Below are 21,836 nucleotides of genomic sequence, written 5' to 3' on the forward strand. Positions count from 1 at the left end.
TCCTCTGACACAACACTTAGATCCAAATTTTCTTTTTCTTTTTCAAAAGATGATTACTTCAGCAGTGGAAGTCAGTGAGCTCTAAACTCAGAGCGCCCTGCTGCAGCACACCTGGAGTGATTCTCCACCTGCAGTGAAGGCTGCCCTTGATCTTTTCCATCCACAAAATTCCCTCGGTTCAGGTTCCCCTGATGAAGGCTCTCTTTGCAAGATGAAATGAAACATTTTTTTTTTTTTCTGAATCAGTGACTCCATGATTTGAATGTAAAGTCTTGACATTGTCCTTGCTGCCAAGCCCTGAAAATGTCACTCAGTCTTTGGTGTTGAAAGGAAACATTTGGGTGATGTTGGTCATGTTGGTCCGATGGATGTCTTCAAGGAAGCCATGTCAGCTGCGCAGTTACTCTGGTCACCAGTCAGCTTTTTGGTGCTGTCAGTAAGTTGCTATCATGAATTTGCTGTCATAAAGGGCATATGGTGAAGATGTCTTCTGTGCCAGGAGATTTAATTTAAACCTGCTGCATCTGCAAATAAATTCTTTTAGCTGCTATAATGACAGGTGTAATAAGCTGTCATTACCTTAGAAAAACAACTTTTGTCTTTTGCAGTGCATCTGACAGAGCTGAGGATCTGGGTTCAAAAGAAAAATACTCAAACCAATGGGACAAATTGATATCTATTTTTGGTATTCTGGGGTCAGATAACAGCAGGTGCCTGCAGCAGGATTCTTGTAGCGGAGGGTCTGCTTTGTCCTTCTTAAATGTAATTCTGGCCAAAATCAAAAGGTGACAACAAACCAAGCCACTATTACATACAAAAATAAGCTAAACTATCAATCTTCAGAATCATGGTAATACAAATTATTGCCTTTATATCTTCCATGTGAAGAAAATTTGTGAAGAACTGAAAGCAGTTCAAAAGGTCCTTTGATCACACTGTTTTTTTCTCAGCCCTTGAGACCAGTTTTCCTCAGCACACCACTCTTAGGTCCTGGAAAATCTTTCCAGGTTTTAAAGTCTTTCTATTTTTCTTTGAAAATCTTGTAGAAGATTTTGTCCAGGGAACAATTTAAAAGGCAAGACATGTTAATTTCTTGCTATTAAGTTCTCTAAGAGAAAAACTGTTTGGATTAGATTCTTGTGAAATAACATCTATAGACTCAGACTCATTAGTTTATCCCATGTGCCATCTTCAGCTGAACAGTCCCAGCTGCAGACAGTGAGTCAGTGCAGAAACAAAGCCTTTACTACTGAAACTGTTTCAGGAAAAATAGAAGACTAATTTCACAGTCCTACCAAACTTGGCTCCTCAGTGTTCTCCCCTAGATCCTCTTTGCTTCCTGCTGAACAACTCGTAGGTTAGTTTTCAGGTTATTGTTTGAAACCTCTATGTCAGAAACTTCTTCATGTTTCCAGCTTGGTCTTCCAGAGCACAGGGGAGACAAAGGGCCTAAAAAATGACTCATTATATTGTAACTGCAGGTGCAAAATATACCCCAAACCTCAAAAGTGGTGACTTCATTGTAGAATTTCTTAATGATAAGGCCAGTAAAGATCATTACAGCTTTGTAATTAAAAACACTAATACATGTTTGTAATAATAAAACTCATATGCTATTCTTTAATGGGAAGGATTATGATCTTTGTTGTATGGAATAACCTCTGGAAGCTGCTTTCTAAAATTCAATTAAGAACACATAATTCTCTGCTGTGCTACTTCTACCAAAAAAGTTCAAAAAATAATATCAGGTTATGAGATGCACCAAATTTTCACTTAAGATATAAATACAGCACACTGATTCTCACATTTCTTTTAATAACACTGTTTTGCTTCTTTAACTGTATGGCCTTCCCGTCAGACAGTCCATTAGCATGACCTGTGCTTTAAAAGCCACTTGCAAAAAACTCTATAGATTCACAGAAACAAAGGACTGCAAAAAGCATTCAAAAAGTCATCTGATCAAGTCCTCTGCACTGAGCCTCAACAGGCATGTATGTATATGGTTGTGTAAAATCTCTGATTCTAGGGAAATGATGTGATCTGAAAAGAGCTGCAATCCTCTGTTACTTATCAGGAATTACAACGGCCGTCTATAATTTACTGCCTTGGCTAATACATTCATGGTTTCGAGGTGATTTCTCACTTCTTCACCTCTTCTTTAATAACAACCCTGCATTAAATCCCTGCTCAAAAAAGTCAACAGGAAAATTCCTATGAACTTCAACAGAAACAGGTTTTCTCTGTTTTTCTTCTTGATTTAGATGAGTGGCAATGGAAATCTTTCGCTGACAGATTTATGTAGACACAGCAAGACACCTAAATTTTAAATCTTCACTTTAGCCTGTCTTTTATTTGAGTGTGTGCTTTGGGAATACATTTAGATAATTTTTATATTTCAGTGTAAATCCCGAGGTAAAATGTCACTTCTAAACCCACATTTACCAATTCTTCATTTAATGGATTTGTGATGAAGTGTTGAGCTTGACGGGAGAAATTAAAAGTTTTTGGCTGAGCCCTGATGACACAGGTGCAGTTGTCTCTGCCTTGAACAAGGGAAAGCACTAGATCATCTCTCTGAGTCCCTGTCAGCCCTATGATACTTCAACATAACTAGTTTGCTTTCAACTTTAATCAGACATACTTGTGGCTAAGGCAGACGAGAAAATAAAAAGAACATGTTGCAGGAAAAATAATGTGATGTAGTTTAAATGTGTTTATTTAGGCTCACTACTAACAGGTTTTCTGTTCCTAAATAAGATACTGAGTGAAGCCTTAAGATGGTCTCTTTGATGTAAATCTCATGCTGAGATTCTTTCTCCCTATAATGATGAGGAGAAACATTAGAGCTACAAACAAAAGGGCCAATGAGAATGGGGTTTCATCCTGCCAGAATTGCCTGGGATTAGTAAAACATCATCCTCTGGATGCAGTCTTGTCTTCCTTCTTTCAGCCGCTCTCTGGTGAATTCAAATATCAAAACAACTTAAATGGAGACAAGGCTTTGCACAATAATAGGAAACAAGTCTTTTTGTTTATTTTTACACAAGACGTTAAGGTTCTTGAGCACAGAAAGAATCTGAAAAAGCTACTTAAAACTTGTGATTTAGATGTGCTATGGTTCTAATTGGTTCTTTTCATTTTAAGGCTTGTCCCAACTCCTACAGAAGTGAATGAAAATCTTTGCAGTAACTTCAAGGGCTGATAGATCTGCCTCTCAAGCTGCTCTGCAGGGACTCTCTTGTTTTCTTGTCTTCTTGATTATTCTTTTGAAAATACCAAAAGATAACATTAAATTAAAAGGGTAAGAAATTAAGCAACCTACCTGTTTATTTTGTCTAACCTAAAACTAATTATAAAACAGTTAATTGCACTCTGGGTGGATATAATATCCATCCAAGGAAAGAAGGATACAGCTCTTCCGAAGGAGAGAAACAAGTTCCAGTAGAGCTAAAGGACAAGGGTAGAACTGGGTGGCTCATAACAATAAAGGGCCTAGTTGGGTTCCAATAGAAAGCTCCAAAACCCTAAATAATCAGCATGTAAATTAAAGAACAAAATTTAATGGCCTTAGTATTTGTAGCAGCATTTGTATCTTAGGAGCCCACTGCACGGGGGTGACATATTTGAGAATCTTCGCTGCAGGGGTTAGAAATTTCCCAGACTGGCAGCTCCAGGATGTTGTCCATGAAGATTGCATAGTCAACTATGCCAGTCTGCAGACTCTCTAGATATTCTCTGGGGATGTTGGTGAGAAAAGAGGGTCTATTTGCTTGTCTTTTGCAATACTGCTTTTAGTCCTTGTGAGTATTCTGTTATCTGCCTCAAACCAACTTCCAATAAAGACTTTGAGGTTTTTATGAGCAGCAAAATTATTCTGTTTAACAGAGCCACATGGATTTCCGTCCCGTGTACCTGCTCCCAGGGCTAGAAGATGTAAACCTAGTCCACGACTAGTAGTGAAGTTGGGCAGAGGAGCTCAAGTCAAGGCAATACTTTGGGAGGTTCCATAGAAAAATTCAGTCCCGTTCTGTGGTGTCAATATATGTCTCTGAGAGCAAAAAAAAATAATAAGATAGTAGAAACAAATAAGCAAACTGAGAGAAAATTTGGGATTTATTTGCAGCTAGTTAATTAATATGCTGCTTTGTTTTACTGTTGATTACTGCTCCCCTTTCCCTCTTCAATGAACATAACCATCAGCTTGCTAAAAGTAAACTCCTTATATGCACCCAATAAAGATGCAAAAGCAGGAAATGCCATAGCAAGAAAGAGAATGGCACCTTGCTTCAGTTATCCTGGGAATCCACAGGTCAGATGAGTGTATCTAGTGCAGTACACTGACCTCTAAACCAATTTTGTGTGATAAAACCCTTTGCAAGACTTTATTAGTTAAACATGGTTTGATCTTCGTGGGATCACGCCCCCAAAGGTGAATGAAGATGGCCAAGCAGAGGATGATGTGGGGAAGAAGCTGGTTCCCATCACCAGCAATGACAGTCCCTGTGAGATACAGCCCAGAGTGTGTGCTGTCTGAGGCAGCAAGAGAAGGGCATGAATGAAGGAGTTTGGGGAAAGAGACAAAGTTCGTAGGGAAATGTTGTGTGCCAGACAGATTCAGAATAGTTTAAACCTCTTTCAAATCTAAATTGCCCGTTTTCACATCTTAAAGGATATCTCAGATCTTTTTTCTTTTTGTCCCGCTCTTTTTAAGTAAATATCTAAGTGATAACTTATGACAAAAAGTTATACTTGCAAAATACCAACATAAAATATTTTCTGGTATAATTAGAAAAACGTGTATTGCTTTTTAATCTGTCAAGACCACCTGCATACAACTGGTCTCCTAAGACTGAGATTTTATTCACTAATTTATTTGCTACCTTTTGTGTGAGCTTTTCATTTAGTCTCATTGTCAAAAATTTAAAAAGCTGTTTTGAAGAAGCAAACTTTTATAAGTTTCATAGTTTGTGAATTCACCTGCTAAAGACAGACTACCACTTTCCTTGCCATCAAAACAAAACCAAATTTATACACACTTCAGACTTTGCTCGCGGCTTCTTGGTTCAATAAAAAAGGGGGGAATTAAATAGTTTCCTTGTTGTACTCCCAAAGGAATCCCGCTAAGTTAAAGCACATTTTAATCTCTTGAGCCGGCAGCTTTATTAGTAAGCATTCCCCAATCTTCAGGGAAATCTAATTTCGCAAATATATCAGAGTCACTTCAAACGCAGCTTTCAGTTTCCATCCACCGGGGGACAAACGGGGAGGAGGAAGTTTGTCAGAAAAGACCCTCTCTGAGCCCAAGAGTGATTACCAGAGGTGTCTCCATCGACTGCCACCCACCTAAAGTCGATAGTACTCAAATGAGTACGCCGGTGTGGACTATATAAGAGAAGCGCATGGCCCTGAAGGGCGCATCCCCCATCTCCGGGCGCAGCACCGAGCGCCCCACTCCGCGCCCTGCGGATCCTCCGCGGGGACCCGGGCTCTCCGACGGCGGCACAGGACCTCGCTCCCCAGCCCGCACGCACCCAGCCCGACTCGCCTCCGCCTGAAGGTAAGAGGCCGCCCGCCGGCTCTCCGGAGGGGATCTCGCCGTGGAAGGAGGGGGTGTCGCTGCCCCGGCAGCGAACCGCGGCTGATTCCCCGGTGACTCCCCGGGTTTGCCGTGCACCCCGGTACGGCAGGGAGGCAGAGCCCGGAGCCGTCGGGGAAAGCCGGCTCCCTTGAGGCTCCGATTAACTCCTCTGCCCAAGAGGATTTTCAAGGCAGGCCAGCTAGAAAACAGTTTGTAAGTAACAGAATTTCCCTCCCTCTTAATCCTACCCGTTTTCTATAATTGGAATAGCTTACTTAGGTCATTAAGTACTGCTCTCGAAGCTCCAGCCTGTGTTGTTTTCGCCCTTTACACCCTGATTTGCGGCACTTCCAATGTAACTCGCCCCTCACTGAACTCCATCCGACTGCCGTCCGTGCTCTGTCCCCGAATCCCCGGTGTGGCACCGCCAAGGCTGGCCCATCTCGGGGGCTGCCCCGCCGCCCCGCTCCGCCGGCAGAGCCAGGAGGCACCCGACTCCAGGGGACAAGGGAGCCGAGCGAATCCCCTGCAAAACCCTGCACCGCCAATATGTGCGGCGCGGTTAATAACCTTCCCCTAATCCGCGTCTATTAAACGCAGGCTCCGCGGAGCCGGGCGAGCGCGGGGGCCGGCGGGGCCAGCGGGGCCAGCGGCCCGTCGGGTCCCCGTTCCGCGGTCCCTCCGCCGGCCGCTCCCGGCCCAGGCGTGCGGAGCGGCAGGCGGGGGTGCCCCCGGGCGCGGCATGGGGGGCGGGCGGGTGGGGTGCGGGCAGGGCCCGCCGCTGACCGCCTTCGCTCTCTGCCTCCTCCCAGCGCCGCAGAGATGCGAGGGGCGAAGAAGCGGCAGGCGCTGCCCGCCATCGTGCTCCTGCTGCTGGCCTCGGCCCCGCCGCCGCCGGGCGCCGAGGGCAGGGACGTGCCCGCCGCCGGAGCCGAGCGGGGGGCGCTCCTCGACATCCTCCTCCAAGCCCTGGGCGACGACGGCCGCCCGCTGCCGCCCCGCCCGCCGCGGAGGGAGCGGGTGATCTCCCGGCGGGTCAGCGGCGGCAGGGCCCCTCCGACAGACCCCCGGGCCGCCCCCGCCGCCGCCCCGCCGCCCCCGCGGCTCTTCGCCGCCGCCCGGCACGGAGGTAAGAGACGCCGCGCTGCCCCGCGCAGGGGGCCCGGGGGTGCAGCCCCCTCCGCATCCCGTCCCTGCCGCCTTCTCCAGCAGCCGAGCCCGACGGCTCCTTTGCCGGCGCATCCCGCTGCGGGAGGGAGCGGGCGAGCGGAAAGCGGGTCGGGGGATGCCCTCCCATCGCCCCGGGGCTGCCGCGGCCGGGGCTCTGCCCCGCTGAGGGCAGCACAGCCCAGCCCCGCTCCCCGGCTGGAGATGTGGGGGTATCCGAGGGTCACTGGGGCTTCGGCACCTTCGGCCGGGAGGTCAGCTGCGTCCAGCATTGATCGACAGCCCCTCAGAACAAGCCTTCCAACTTCCCTATACTGCAGCGAAGCACTGGGGGAACCGCATTTCTCCCCAGTCTTAGGAATGCTGCTATGGTCTGCACAAAGATGATAATGATCAATCTGAGCGACATCTCTCTGGATGTACTGCTTTAAACTTCTTCTTCAACTTTGCTGGCTCCCATGTGATGCACTTGTCTAGGTTTGCAGGGCAGATGCAGAAGATCCAGACCGAGCTGGGCATGGGGCTTATTTCACCTTTCGGAGGATGCTCAGACTAGGGCCGGGAGCCATCTCCAGCACTGGCACGGGCCAGGCTTGGCAGTGACAGCAGGGACAGTTCAGGGCCAAGCACAGCTGCCTGGTGATAGTCGCACTGTCCTTGGCCAGGAGACTGACACTGCTCGGCTTGATGCAAAGTCGTGCAAAGACATTTCCTCCTGGAGTGCAGCTGCCTGAGGAGTTTGTGTGGGTCAGGATAGTGCAGTGCCACAAAAAAGGAGAATCTAGTGAGTAGCCCACTGGCCGTAGCCCACTAATGTTTTTCTCTTGTTGCCTGCCACAGACTTTGCTGGAGAGAGGCCAAACTGAGGAAACCCAAGGAAGTTCCATTTCTTAGGGATTTGTGTCCCTGGAGAGCGCCCTTGTGGCAGATGGCTGGTAATGGGTGAAGCTGAGATGCAGCCCTCCTCAAGTCTCACTGGTAGACTTACTCTTTTCTGTTCAGTAGTCTGTTTTAAATTAAATTAAGCCCCGTTTTGGAAAAAAACCTTGAAGTTGGGTGACAAATTCAGAAGTTAATAGGTGCGTAACTGATTGGTAGGTTGGCACTTGTGCAGGGAGATTGCTTCACATTCTAAGGAAAGTGGGCTAAAATTTATCAATCAAAAAAGTAATCAGTGCTCTGGCCTTGGAAGCTTCTCAGTCTGATCTGCTCCAGGTCTTGAACTGTACGTCAGTAAGGGGTTGTATTGTCCCAGTGAGCTTCCAGATATTCTTGCTTTTTTCAGACCGTAGTTACGGAAAACCAGCCCAAACCAGATTGCCATGGATTTGTGTGACTGAAGAAAATGCTGCAGGTTATCAGCATGGCTGGTCATAATTGTTTATTTACTGTGGCTTGAATTCTTTATGTGCAGTGGGCACGACCTCAGTAAAGTAAAAAAGTAAAATGGTCTTTTCAAGGTAGAGTACATGTAGGCTTACATTCTTCTTTTTAAGAGAATGAAAGAGTAATATAAACCTGAGAATTTGTCTCAGACTTGTACTTTGCAATTATTTCAATAATTACTATTATCAGGTTGTTTGAGGAAAAATTCTGATTTGGACAACAGTCTCTCCCGTTTGAGATGTTTGCTCTTAACTAAATAATTCTATTTAATGATAGAAAGCATAAATATTTCATAATATTTATATAACTTTGAAGGGGAATTTTCTTAAATCCATCAGTATTCTACACAGTAAGATTATGTTTTCTGTTAGTTGTTACTTTTAGTAACTGTGTTATGCACAAAAAAGAACAGCTGAACATCCTTAGGGAAATTCTCCAGTCATAGCTGGCATAGGTGCAGTGTTCTTGGGGCAGCCACAAAAGTAGCTGTCTCTCCAGCCTAGAAAGAGCAGATCTACAATTTAAATAACAGTCACATTTTTATATTCATCTCATTTTTTGTTACCAATACCAAGGATACGAATTAATACCTGTCATGATGGTGTGTACTTGTTTTTTTTTGGATAGAGGACTGTGACAAGGCTTTTCTTACAAGTAATTAACTCTTTTTTTGTAGCTCCTGTCATCAACACATTAATGGCAGCTTTTTGCTCCAGCTGGTAGTACCTGATCATCAGCTGAACAGAACAGCTTATCTTCCCCTCACACAGGAAAGTTGTTGCATTCAGTTGAGTACTCAGCCAAGCATTTGAAACTGGAGTTATGTATTTTGATTGTCTGTAGCTGCTGAAAATCAAACCAAGAGTCTGATTTAAAAGACAATTGAGCAGCTAATTACTACTTTTGTTTGAAACAAAAAGTATCAGGAATAGTGCTGTATATAGAACAGAGAATGCAAGACAAATAATTTCTGTGTGTTTTCTCTTTTCCTTTTTTTTCTTTTCTGAGGATGCTTCTCTGTATTATCAATGAGTTGAATAGCAGGAAAACTGAAATGTGCTTTCCCCTCCTCTCCTCTCATTCCCTCACTCCTGGGACTCTCTCCAGCTTTGGTCTAGCCACTCACTGAGCTGCACCTCCACACTCACTTTTCTTTTATTTCATTTAGGGGCTTGGTTAACTGTTAGTTATATATATTTATATGTAGTGAGAAAGCTGACCTGGAGTAGCACTGCATGAATTCTAGGGGCAGCACAGGGCAAGGGACTATTTTTTATGTATGTATATATATATATATATATATAGTATATATAACTACACATGCCCAGGGGTGAAGTTTGAAAGAGGATAGGACTTCCTCCTTAGATTGATGGTGTACTGCTCATTTAGCTCAGGCTGTAATGGAAAAGCACAGCACCCACAGGGTTTCTTTGATGAGGCAGGAAGAAGAAGAATGAAACACTTACCTGTCAGGCATTGTACATGTACCACTCAGTTTAGATGCATAAAGAGGATACAGAAACAAGAGTGTTTTTTTTCTGTGATACCCCATCTGGATGTGGCTTGCAGGTGGCTCACAGACAGGTCCTGGGCCAGAGCTATGCCATGGGAATAGGAGTTGTGCTCTACCTCATGTGATTTTGTCACAGAGCAATGGGGCATGCCTGAAATAGAGTGGTCACAGTATCCACTGTGTGGGACAGTGAGATACTGTGACCTCTCTGGAGAGGACTCTTTAGGTCTTTCTTGCCCCTTAATTGGTTATATTGCTTAAATGGGTTATATTCCATGTCATGTGCTTCATAACTATTAGAAAATTAGCGTCATGGTTCTTGTATGACCCAGGACACTTATATATGCAATAGAAATACCAGTTTCACCATCACTTTAGCTGTCTTAACTTCTTACCTCTTTTATCCCTACATGTTCAAATGTCTTATCTCACACAGATCTGTCCCTGTTTTTCTTGGTGACCTGATTAATGAGTGAGCACTTACTCTGAACTGTACCTTTAGAAGAAATTCCAACTAAACAGAAAGCAATCTTCATATTTTCTAGGTTTCCTGGTAGGATGTCGCTAAAAATACAAGTTGTTCCTTTGAGTTATTGTTGGGTTTCTATATCCAATGGGATTCAAATTTCTGTCATAGCATCCTTTACTTGCCTGATTTCCATGAAGTTTCTATGCTTGAGTGTGATTTTATTTTTTTTCACTAAGAAGTGTCTTTAAGTTTTTTAAGCTTAGTGATGAAAGCTCTTCAATGGATAATCTTTTTTATAACTATCCCCTGCTTCTGATGCATAACTGTGGTCAGCTTTTTTTTTATGAAGAAAACATGTATTTTCACAAAGAGAAGATTCAGCTTCAGGTTATTTTTGGATGCCACGTCAGGGGAACTAGAATAGTTTGTCATTCTTCTTAGATTTTCTTTGTTACATTTATTCACTTTCCTCAAAACCAGAATAGCTTCCATGTAATTAGATTTAAAGAAATCTTGAGAAATAAAAAAATCTGCTTTGATTATCCTTTCCTTACATATTGCCCACCGTGGTAGTGAAAGGAGGTATCTTGACTTACAAGCATTAGGGGGCTTTCTAAATTTCTCTTTTGTCCTGGGAGACCAACAAGACGTGTTAAAACATTTTGAGTAGTCATTTTTCAAGCATGAAGGAATGAAGATAAATATTGCTCTGAGTTTACGAGTATGTTCAAATTAGCCTCCTGAGCATATGTACTTCAGATTTAGAATAACATATCAGAGAAGAGAATTTGGCCCTCAAAATATTTAAACTTTGAGGCTGCACTTATGAGTTCAGTTTTATGCCAAAATTTCCTACACATCAGCAGCAGAAAACTGTAAGTTGTCCTATGACGTAGTGCTAGTTTAACTATTCATAATGAATTAGATTTGAAAGATATGTTTGAGGTTTATTTTAGTTTATGGTTAAATCAAACCCGTCCTGTGTAAGGAAGAAGAAAAGTTTTGTTATTTTTCCTCACTTAAAAAATCTCCTGTGAGTGTAGTGATAATTACAGCTGGGAGCCCCTAATTCTTCAAGACCTGCTGTGCCTAATACTAAACTACTTCAGTGAATGTAATTACAGATCTGGAGTAAAGAAAGGAGACCACTGAGGAATGTAAACTTTGTCTCTGAGAAATTAAAATGCATGGTATGACATAACACAGAGTTCTTTGTAATACTTAAGCCTCATCCAATTATTATTCCTGTTAATAAGATATATTTTTTTTTCCCCCTGTATTCTGTCAGTAAGAATTGCTGAGCATTCAGCTGATTTAGAGGAAGAGAGTTAACAAAAATTACATTCTCCAAAATCAAATTTATCAAAAACACATTATCTTAGAAATTAGCAAAATAGTGGATGAAATTGATTTAAAAGAATAATAACAGTTACATTAAAAAAACCACAAATAAATTCTTCTGATTTATAGTAATCATTCCTGATTCTGTAACTGACATTTTTGAATCAATTATTTTTACAGTCAAGTTGGTACGTAGGCTTTTCTTTGTTTTTGGAAACAAAATCAGGCAAGCATAGTCTGCTTTTGAAAGATTAATATAATCCATATTCCAAACAGGCAAGGGGCTTGGTTTTCTTTATTTTTAATGAGGTGCACATGATCTGGAAATAAATTCTAAGTTTGTATATTCCCGATCTAGTGGTTAAAAGAAAATATATTGTCATAAATTACCAAATGTAATGAACCATCAAATACTACTCCTGTCAGCTGAACATCTCTACGGCAGTGTCCTTGGGACAGGGTAACTGGCCTGGGAGCTGGGAGGAGTGAAGGTTCCATAGGGCAATATGCTTCCCAAGCCAGTGGTTCCTGAGGCAGGATCAGAGGGGCTGTGAGGACCTCACCACACTATGAGGCAGAAATATAAACAGTCCCACGGAGTTCAGTGGAAATAACCATTATCTCTGCTTGTACCATGGTCAGGTGTCAGTTCCAGCCAAAAAATACAAGTGAGCAGCATAGATTTTCATTCCTTTGATGAAAGGATGTCCCAAAGGCTGTAGAGATTGCATATTCCTTCAGTTCTGCACAGTGCTTGGCTCAATCATGGTTAAGATGGCTTTGTAGTCACACCACTGCTACATTCCTTTCCCTGCCTGCTTGGGCACTCAGGTGTACTGTGCAATATGACTTTTAACTCTGTGTTTGGCAAACATAACTGCCAGACAGTACAGCCAGGCCACTGAACAAAAGGCATGTGAAATTTAGGATGAGGCAGCAGTCTTCCATATCGTGGTGAAGACTATCAAACCCATGGACCAACCCTGGGAGCAGATGAGGGAGTGAGCAAAGATAAAACGTAATTTTCACGTACATGGAGACCTAAAACAAAGCGAAGTACCAGAGTAGACCTTCAAATGAAGTGGTCACCAAGGGGTTTTGCTCTCACCCCCATTAATCCCAGAGAAGGGCTCTGGATATCTGCTATGTCGTGCTGTCCTGGCAGAAAAAGGGAGAAGCCCCACTGAACCGCTGTACCCTGAGCAGCAAACATTTCAGAGTGCACTGTGCTGGCCCAGGAGCAAGATGGGATGTCAGCATATGGAAAAGCTTTTCTGTTGAGCTATTGCTTTGATCAATATTAGGATATCTTCTGGGTTTTGATTTAGTCCTATTTCATATTTTTATAAAACTCGTATTTAGCACTGACAAGACACTCAATTACTGTGTGCAGCTCTGGCCCCAAAAAAGTGAATGTCAGAATTTTCACTGTATGACACCAGGACTGGGCCTGAAGTACACCAGGGCTTCCCCAATATGCAGCAAAGTGAATAACAATGAAAACAGAAGTTTTGTTTCAAAGTAGATCTGCATGCATTACTGTCTGTAATCAGGATTTTGTATTAGTCTAGCTTGGCCCTGAGCCTGTGAGCGAACTGAAGAGCGGATATATTTTGTGCTATTTTTTCTTTCTATTACACGCAATTCGATTTTTATATCGAGAAAGAATGGCAGGTCTCTGTGTCTTTGTGGTTTGTTATTTCAGGTGTTAGTCTGCCAGGGAAAGCCTCTGAGAGGTGGCAGAATGGCAGTGCACCTTATACCTATAAGGCTTTTTAATACATTTATTGTTTGATAGACTCTAGCCTTGAAAATACACTGCTTCAAGTGTGAGGATGATGTTGCTTGCTAAATAAATATGTATAGAGGGAGAAAGATACAAAAAGAGAATTATATATACATCCATACATCTAGGCACATCCTCTTTTAATTAATAAGGTTTGAGGGAAATTTGCATGAGAATGATGTGATTTAAGAGTTACCTATGTGACTTATAAAGGCTTATATTTTCCAAAGTGCATAAAAATACACAGCATACAAATAATTGCAAAGAAGTGGTCACTGTGGAAAGCTATAAGCAAAACTTCATAATCAATGAGATGCCCAAGAAAGATGCACCATCTACAAAAAGAGCCACTGAAAGGCTGCAGAGAGAAAGGGGTGACTGGTTCCATGCCTAAAGTACACTTAAGGCCACAGCCTGTGTTTGGATCATTTTATCCTTAAAGAAGATCTCTCCAAGTGACCTGAAAGTAGTTTTTGGAAGGGTAACATATCCCCCCCTTATTAACACCTGTTTTTTAGAAAACTAAGATTTTCAGAGGTTTATCTAGTACATTTCACAGAAGTAGAACTACCCAAAAACTGAAATGGAACCTTATCCTTTGTTAATAATTTGTAAGACTTGTTTTAAAACATACCCAGTAAGTACATGTTAATAGTCATGGTAAATATCTTCTTTTTCATTACTTGCATTCATAAGACATTACAATGTCATAAGACATTGTACTGGAAAGAAAAACAACAAACAACTCAGTTGTTTGTTTATGTTTGGTTTTGCTGGTTGGTGGTTAGGCTTTTCTATTCAATTTAAGGATGACTGCTTCATTTTGTCACTTGTGAATTAGAGGTTACTACTTTTGTCTAAGTCCTACAGGCTATTTACTCAAGTTTTCTGTGTTTTTAATGTCAGCCAATTGGAAAACAGTTGCTCTAGTGAGGGATTTAATTGACTATTGATTACATACTGAGGGCACAATTCTTTAGGTTATAAACAAGATTTAACACATGAAGGATCCAAGCATTTGATTGATTAGTGGCCATTTTGATATTATCCTACATTTTATTATGTCTGCTTGTGCAAAAAAATCATTAATGTTCAGCGTTCCACTGTTTTACCAAAACAGTGCTTAAAAGTTTGTTTAATATAGGCTTTAACATCAGTGAAAAAAATACTATTTGGAGTTACAAATTGTGGCAACATTTTTGATCCTAATACTTTGTTTTTAAACACACAGTTAAAACATATGTAGCCAAGCAAAAACCACTCAGAGTATAGCACAATTCTGAATGCTAAGAATATTTAAACTTTTCTATTTTTTTTGTACGTTTATTCTTGTTGTTTTTTAAAGTCTATTAAGCTTTTCTTTCTCAATTCAAGTAAGTTGTTTCAGTTGCATTTTAGTATGTATTATGTGATTTGAAATCTGTGTCTTTAGCTCAAAGAAAAACATTTAAAGTTACATCAGCAAAGCAATTGTTGCCATGTTCCTTGCAGATTTTAGACAGCATCCTGAGTGACATAGCATAAATCTAATTAAGGCTTTGCTGCTCAAATTATTTCCTCCTTTTTTACTCAAGCCCGTAAAATAAAGTGAAAAGCAAAATAAAGCCCTACTGGAAAACAGTCAGAAATTTTTTCTTCCTTAACCTGTGCTGTTTATGATGACTTTGAAGTGAAGTGTTAGAAAATGCATTCTTTTCAGTATATGTGGCAGTAGTGGATGTATACCCAGTGGATGTATCCTGGATTAGTAAAACCCTTAAATCCCACTGGATTAAAATAAGTAAGGAGATAGCTGTGATGTTATTACTCTAATCAAGATGGAGTAATTACTTCTTTGTCTGTTAATGACATAGCATGCCTAACACAAGAGACATCTCTGCTGTCACAGAAATTTCAATTTAGGAAATTTAGGAAAAAAATTTTCAGAACTTGTGTTTTGTATGATAAACAAAGAGTTATGGCTGAGACATACTAATAAGAGAATTTTTTGTGGCCTTCAGGTAAACCTTCTGTGTCAGAAGACAATCTAGAGCAGGCTAATTTCTTGCATTTCATACTATGCAACTAAAGTTTGAACGGACCTCTTGGTCAGTAGTAAATTAGCGAAGTACCACGATTTGGGCATCCCATTATTATATGATTAAATGCCAGGTTTGTATATGAAGATAATGTAAACAGATTTCCCCCTTTATTCAGTACAAAGTCACTTTTCCAGCTATCAGGCAATTTTCATTCTTTCATGAAAGGGATTACTACAAAATAAATAATTTGTGTGGATAAGACTGGCAAAGGTACAGCAAACTTACCCTCAGATCTCCTTCTCATGAACAGGGTGGCTCTATATTATCTACATGATGGAGTCACTCCATTTGTGGATGTGTGATTTAGCTGCATGGGAATATGGAGGATCACTTATATAAGATGCAGTCAGGACTTCCAAAACCCTTGAAACAAATCCAAACTACACATTTATACTGAAGTCCACTGTCCCAGAACTGAGCAGCACCTCCAGAAAAGCCATCTTTACTTTTGGCTGGGATCGCTGTTTCTTTCCTGTCAGAACAAGGAGTGAGAGAAGGAGAAAATCTGGAGATTAAGAATTACAAATATGTTATCTTAGAATAAATAGAAAACTTCTCAAGTATTAAGGGTAGCATTTTCTCTGCAGTTACACTCTATTTCAGAATGCCAGGATATTATAACAGTGAAAGTATTGTTAAAAAACAGGGAAATGTTGAAGCTGCTCAGCCCCAAGATATGGAAAATGTCTTCTGCTTTTTTATTTAAGGTGAGCTGTTTCTGTTCAGTACCTTTTGGCCCACTGAAATATATGTTTGCATGTATATACAGCTGTTTGTGATCCTTGAAGATAAAACCTCAAATAATAATATTTCTAAGTAGCTCACTACCTTTGATACGTAACACTCAAATAAAATATTTTGATCTTGGTTATACTTTATAAGTAGTCTCCTTATGTAACTATGATAGGGTAAAATGACCCTAGCCTGAGTATAAACTTGACATATATTAACCTGACTGGGAACATCGTTAAAGTAGTAGTTTAGATAAAGTATCTTTAATGGAGAAATGGTGTATTATTAATCCATTTGTGATAGCTCTGTATCTGTTCTAATTCAGAAAGAAATAGAAACATTTCTAAAATAAGCACAGGAAATGTAAAGTACAGTTAAACATCACCATTTGCACAGCAATCAACCTGGAGCCTATTCATATTTGGAAAAAAGAGCAGGGTCTAATTAAGCTCTGGCAAACTCGATTCTATTTCCTTTCACACCAATACAGTTTGCCTATGTTTGTCAGTGCTGAGTTTGGCTTGTATGCAGTTAAGCACATGTCATCAGTTTTCATTCAGTCGATTCAACTGGTTCATATATTGCCTTTGATGTATTGCAGCTGTTCTTGTGTTTAATTTATGCAAATATTCCAGAATCTACATTTATTAGCAGCCATGATAGCTAAAACAGAGTGCTTTGCAGAATTGCATGAAGTGAATTTCCTCTTAATACTAACAGATATGTAGTCTCTGTATCTTATTCTAAGAGTGGTTTTGCCTTCAGTCAGGAGCCCTCCAGTAACTTTCCAGGCATAATTTGGAGTCTCTGGATTCATCTGAAATATCATCTGAAATATCTTGATAGTTTAGTGATTCCAAGTGGCTGATTTTTCTGTTATAGATGAATAGGGAAAAATAGCTTCAGAAAATAATGCCTTGAATAGTTTGACCTGTCTTTCCTATATGTCTCATTATTTTCAGTGAATTATCCTTTTGTAAGTTTAATGAACAATTAGTACTATAATATATCTTTCCTCTTGGAAAGGGGGAAGTACATATTCACAGATTAGTATTCAAAATAGCAAGGGTTTCATAGTACCCTAAATTTTCTCACTTGAATTATTTCAGGGATATGCCATCCTGTTTATTAAATTTTATTTCAAAAAGAAGGATCTTTTGCTTAAACTCATACATCAGATCTGTAATAGTTTTAAGATTTTTTTCTTTACTTTTCAAAATAAGTATGTATTTTAGTGTTTTACATGTTCATATTTCTGACAGAGGTGAAAAGAAAAAAGATGAAGTATGCACATAATGCTTATTTGTCTGTATGTGGTGCTGTTGCAGAGTCTCATAATGCAAAGTATAGTTGTTAAATAACTTTTTATATTTCAAAGGAAACTTATCAGAATATATTAATCTAGATCTTTATCCTTTCTAGTTTTAACTGTTTTCTAAAGTGATGTCTAATAGTAATAGCAGAAAAGTAACCATATACACTACAGTTGGCTTATTTCTTGATCCCACAGCATTTTCTGATGGAAACAGGGATTTGCTGAGAAGGAAAAAAAAGAAATCCATCCTTCTTAATGTTCTTTTGCCAAGCTAATATAAGGGTCTCCACAGGCAAGGATTAACTAATACAAATATGCTTTCTGAGCAGCTATTGAAGAATTACTAATAAACATAATTACAGCTGAGTTCAAGATATCCAACCTCGTAAATATATCCTGGTATAATTTCATTACACTTGGCTGAAGCCCTAGAAGAAGCCAATGCTTCAATCTCTTTGTTCAAGTCTTAATGAGATATTGGAAAGTGGCTGATTAAAAAGCATTGGATCAGAACTGCTGCATTCTGAATGTTGCTCTCTTTGATGTTGTTTACCTCCCAAGTTGACTCATTTCCTTGGCCAACAATCTGCACATGAAGCTCTGAGCCTACTTTTTTTGACCATTATATAATGTTCGGAAGAGAAATGTGGTAGGTGGCTGTTTGGTGACCATTTTAAGTGTTCATTGGAACTCACACCTTAGAATAGAGCTCTCCCCAGAAGTAGGGCACAGTGATATGGTAGCTAAAGGGGATACTAAGAAATAAGAGACATGCCCAAGGAGACCTTTAGTTTTTTCTTAGAAACCACACTTTCCATACTTACTGCTTTTATTTTCTTTCTGCTTGGTAAACCTGTTTGCTACCAGTTTCCAGTTGCCTCTGAGATCAATGATTTTTCAGCTGTCCAAGGCAGAGTCTATAATAAATCTGTTTGTGACACTGAAGCCTCTGTGTGGCACTGGGGAAGAGCTGTGGCCTGCACTATGTACCAGCATATACTTGTGGAGAGCTCCAGATTTTAGTTAATCAAAAAACAGACCAGACATAAGGAATTAGAATGTGAGTACATCTTGAGATTGGACTCGGATCCTTGACTAATTCCTTGAGAGTCTTAACACATTAAAAGGTGTGGATGAAGTTTGAATAATTGGTGGTCCCTTCACAATGTCTTAGCATTGTTCCATTACTTCCCGCAGCACACACAGGAGGCAATCCCTCTGTATGCATTCACATTTCCCAGCAGATCAGTTCCACACTGCATTGTTGGTCAAAGTAGACTCAAGTAAGTGCAGTGTTAAACTGCATCCTGACTTTTTTCATCTCCGTTGAACTTGTCTCACTTAAAGTTCTTCTCATTGCGTGTATCCCCTACAATAATGTAGGAGGAGCCATAAGGTTCCCCACTCAGGCAAGGGTTGACAAACACCATTGTGGAACCTCACAGTTTTCAGCTGAACCTGTCTTCAGATTATCCTTTCAAACAACCTCTGCTCTCTTAGAGTGGAAATGGGGACTAAGAAGTTGGCATGTTTGGTTTAAGGCTCTTTAGGGATGACCTTGCATTGTGAATAAATTATTAAGCATGGCTTGCACAGATAGAAGTGACCCAGAGAACCTGGGTTTAGAGCTTCTGAGGTAACATTGGTAACACACATTGGAAGGACCCTCAGTTGTATGTCTTCTGAAATACCACAGAAGGAGCACCAGAGCAGCCTGTGTTTTTACTTCAGGTACAATAGCCTAAGGATTATTTAAAATTAACCATATAGGTTTAATTTGAAGAGGCGAGTATACACATTAAGGATATTTGACACACGGAAATGAGGAATGTAGCCCATGCCTAGTAATTTACTCTTTCTCATAAGAGTATGGCAAAGATTCAGAGGGTGAAATAGGGGTGGAAATAACATGAAAGCTGATTTTGCCAAACAGGTAAAGACTTATTCATGCTAGTAGACTCTCCAGCTGGGAAAATCCATCGTTGTTATAGCCTCTGTGCCACCAGAACAGAAAAAAGGCTTGGCTCAGAGAAGAGAATCTGGCTCAAAGAACTTAAAATAAATATCAGATGTCAGAGCTGTGACTTAATTGTTTAGCTAAGTAGATCATGTGAATTACACACAGATTGAGGACCTGGTTTTGCTCCTGTTGAAATCAAGGAGAACAGAATCAGGGCATACTCTCCTTCCAGCATTTTTCAGTCCTCAAAAATGTGTTATTTGAGAGTACACCAGCTCCTAGAATAATAGCTGGGAATTCAGAGAGCTGCTTCTACACAATGCTTTGTGGTTTATTGCTGTAAACGTAAGCTAAGACTCTAAACAGAATCTATTTCCTTAGTTGCTCTTGGTTTTTATTCCAAAATTTGACATTCAAACAATGGATTCTGTCACTAACCATGGCAATTGGAGCTCCCAGTTCAGACAGTGGTTTTTGACAGTTGCCAGTCTCAAAGAGATACATTGAGATGTACACTTATTTTCCACCCTTTACTGTAGTCTTGCATTACAGCTCTTCCAGTCTTGGAATTAGACCTGTGCCCCAGCTCAAGGGCATTAGCTTGTAAATATCCCTTGGGAAATTGTAGTTTTGAAAGACTTATAACTTCATAGAGATTTTTTTTTTTCTTTCAACGAACATCTAAGAGATGTTTGTTACTTTTATGAATAAAAAGAGAATTTTTTTTTTACTCTCACCATTATGCTAATAAATGCTTCCTTTAGTATTTTCAAATTCTCTGTTAAAAATTAAAAAGACAACCTCAAACAAAAAAAACATGCTTAATCATGAAGACTTTACAGAAGTTAGGAAATTATTAGAAGAAGGACAGTAGCACCTGAAAACTTGAAAGGAATTTTTAGTTCAACCAAAATTAAGTTACCTGGAACTGACTGCCAATCTTACATTCAGAAAGAATGGGATGGTTTTGAGAGAAGGCTTCACATGTGAAATTGATGTACATTTCCATTATCTGGCTAAGATCCTTCACATAGTACTAGTGACAAGGTGAAATACTGGCAGACATGACAGGAAAAAACCCCACATTTGGAAACACCTACAGCAAATTTATGGACTGACATAAATTTGTACAAATTCTGTCTGGATAATGAATGACTTGGTACAGCATGTAACTGATAAATTATAAAGGAATAGAGCATAGAGAAATTATTTAGTATCATATTTCTGGACATACTTGGAAGATGCTGTGGGAGATACTCTGATTTAGATAGGGCAGTTCTTACGTGCTGGTTTCTGCATTCATACTGCAGCTAGGGCTCAGCTTCTTCAAGTTCATGATGATGATAATACCATTACAGCAGTCTTTTAACCAGAACTGAGCTGTGATTTCTTTTTCTGAGAAATGAAAGTACAGTGTCTAAGCACTTAGCGAGAAATTATGTTTTCTTCACAAATGGTGAATTAATCCAAGAAAAATCAAAGTTTAAGGGAAAGAGGAGGAACATAATATTCCCAGTGCTGAAAAACGTGAATAGTTCACAGCAGGAGAAACTGTCCTCCCCATTCCCAGTCCACCTATCCTGACACTTCAGACACGATTAAATGTTTCTTCTTTAGCTTGAATGAGTTAGCTCCCTCCAGCTTCAGGTTGTGTCCTTCTCACAGCTCAGTGCCCAGTCTTGGAGGAGCCAACTCTAGGGATAATCTCTTGCCCTTAAGAGGATGTTGAACTGGTGGCTGGCAAGCCCTTTCAGGCCGTAAATAGTCATTGCGCTGCTGAGGTGGGAAGGCCTCCCTGGAATTACTGTTCATGCCATTAGTTGTCTTCATAGCAATGATTGCTAACTATTCCTGTCACTCTCTGCTCCCACTCGCAGCTCAGCGGAGTCCAGACAAGGTGCGGAGGCCAAGTAGAACGCAAGGGAGGGGAGAAGGCAAAGGGCAATGGCTTGGGAAGAGTAGGGCAGGGACAGGGAAGAGTGGGGGAAGTATCTTTCTGTGTCCTTACCATGGATGTGAACAGATCTGTATCATCCTCCTCTGACTACAAGTCCACCTTTTCTCTTTCTGAGGCTGCTGAAGGGCCTTGGTTAAATATAGTTGTCCTCATAGCTTCTGAAAGATTGACCTCGGTATGAATAAAGGTAGGAACGTGTTTTGTATCCACTGAAAGTGCTCCAAGAGATACAAGATGAACACCAAATACTCCTCTGCCTGTTTCTCCTACTTTTGTTCTCTTACATCTGCATGAATTTTCCAGTCTTCATCCTTGGTGCTTTTAAATAAGTAGAAAGGTGCTTTTACTTTTGATCGATATGGTGATGTGGATGGATCACACAGAGTGGGAAGATGAGACTACATGAGCAGTTGTAGTATCTCAAAGATGGTCCTTGGAGTTCAAGTCAGAAAGCTGGGAAAGGAAAGAACTTACATATTCTTTCTAATTAGCAACATAATAAAATGAAAAAGCAAAGTAAAATCAGTATGTGTATTTGCTTTCTGATCTGA

General features: G+C 40.6%; 1 protein-coding gene across 1 annotated transcript in view; it reads left to right on the forward strand.

The window, feature by feature from the left end:
• The first annotated feature begins 6,385 nt into the window (after nt 1–6,385).
• Nucleotides 6,386–21,836, forward strand: part of ALKAL1 (ALK and LTK ligand 1) — a 36,369-nt gene continuing 20,918 nt past the window's right edge. The window contains exon 1 of the mRNA XM_088062555.1: nt 6,386–6,707. Within this exon, the coding sequence (XP_087918681.1) occupies nt 6,401–6,707 (307 nt within the window). The 5' untranslated portion in view covers nt 6,386–6,400. The remainder of the gene's footprint in view (nt 6,708–21,836) is intronic.

This window comes from Pseudopodoces humilis, chromosome 1 (assembly GCF_049639895.1).
Source record: "Pseudopodoces humilis isolate 2021_Gansu_Grassland_sample_001 chromosome 1, ASM4963989v1, whole genome shotgun sequence".
In the NCBI taxonomy this organism is placed as follows: domain Eukaryota; kingdom Metazoa; phylum Chordata; class Aves; order Passeriformes; family Paridae; genus Pseudopodoces; species Pseudopodoces humilis.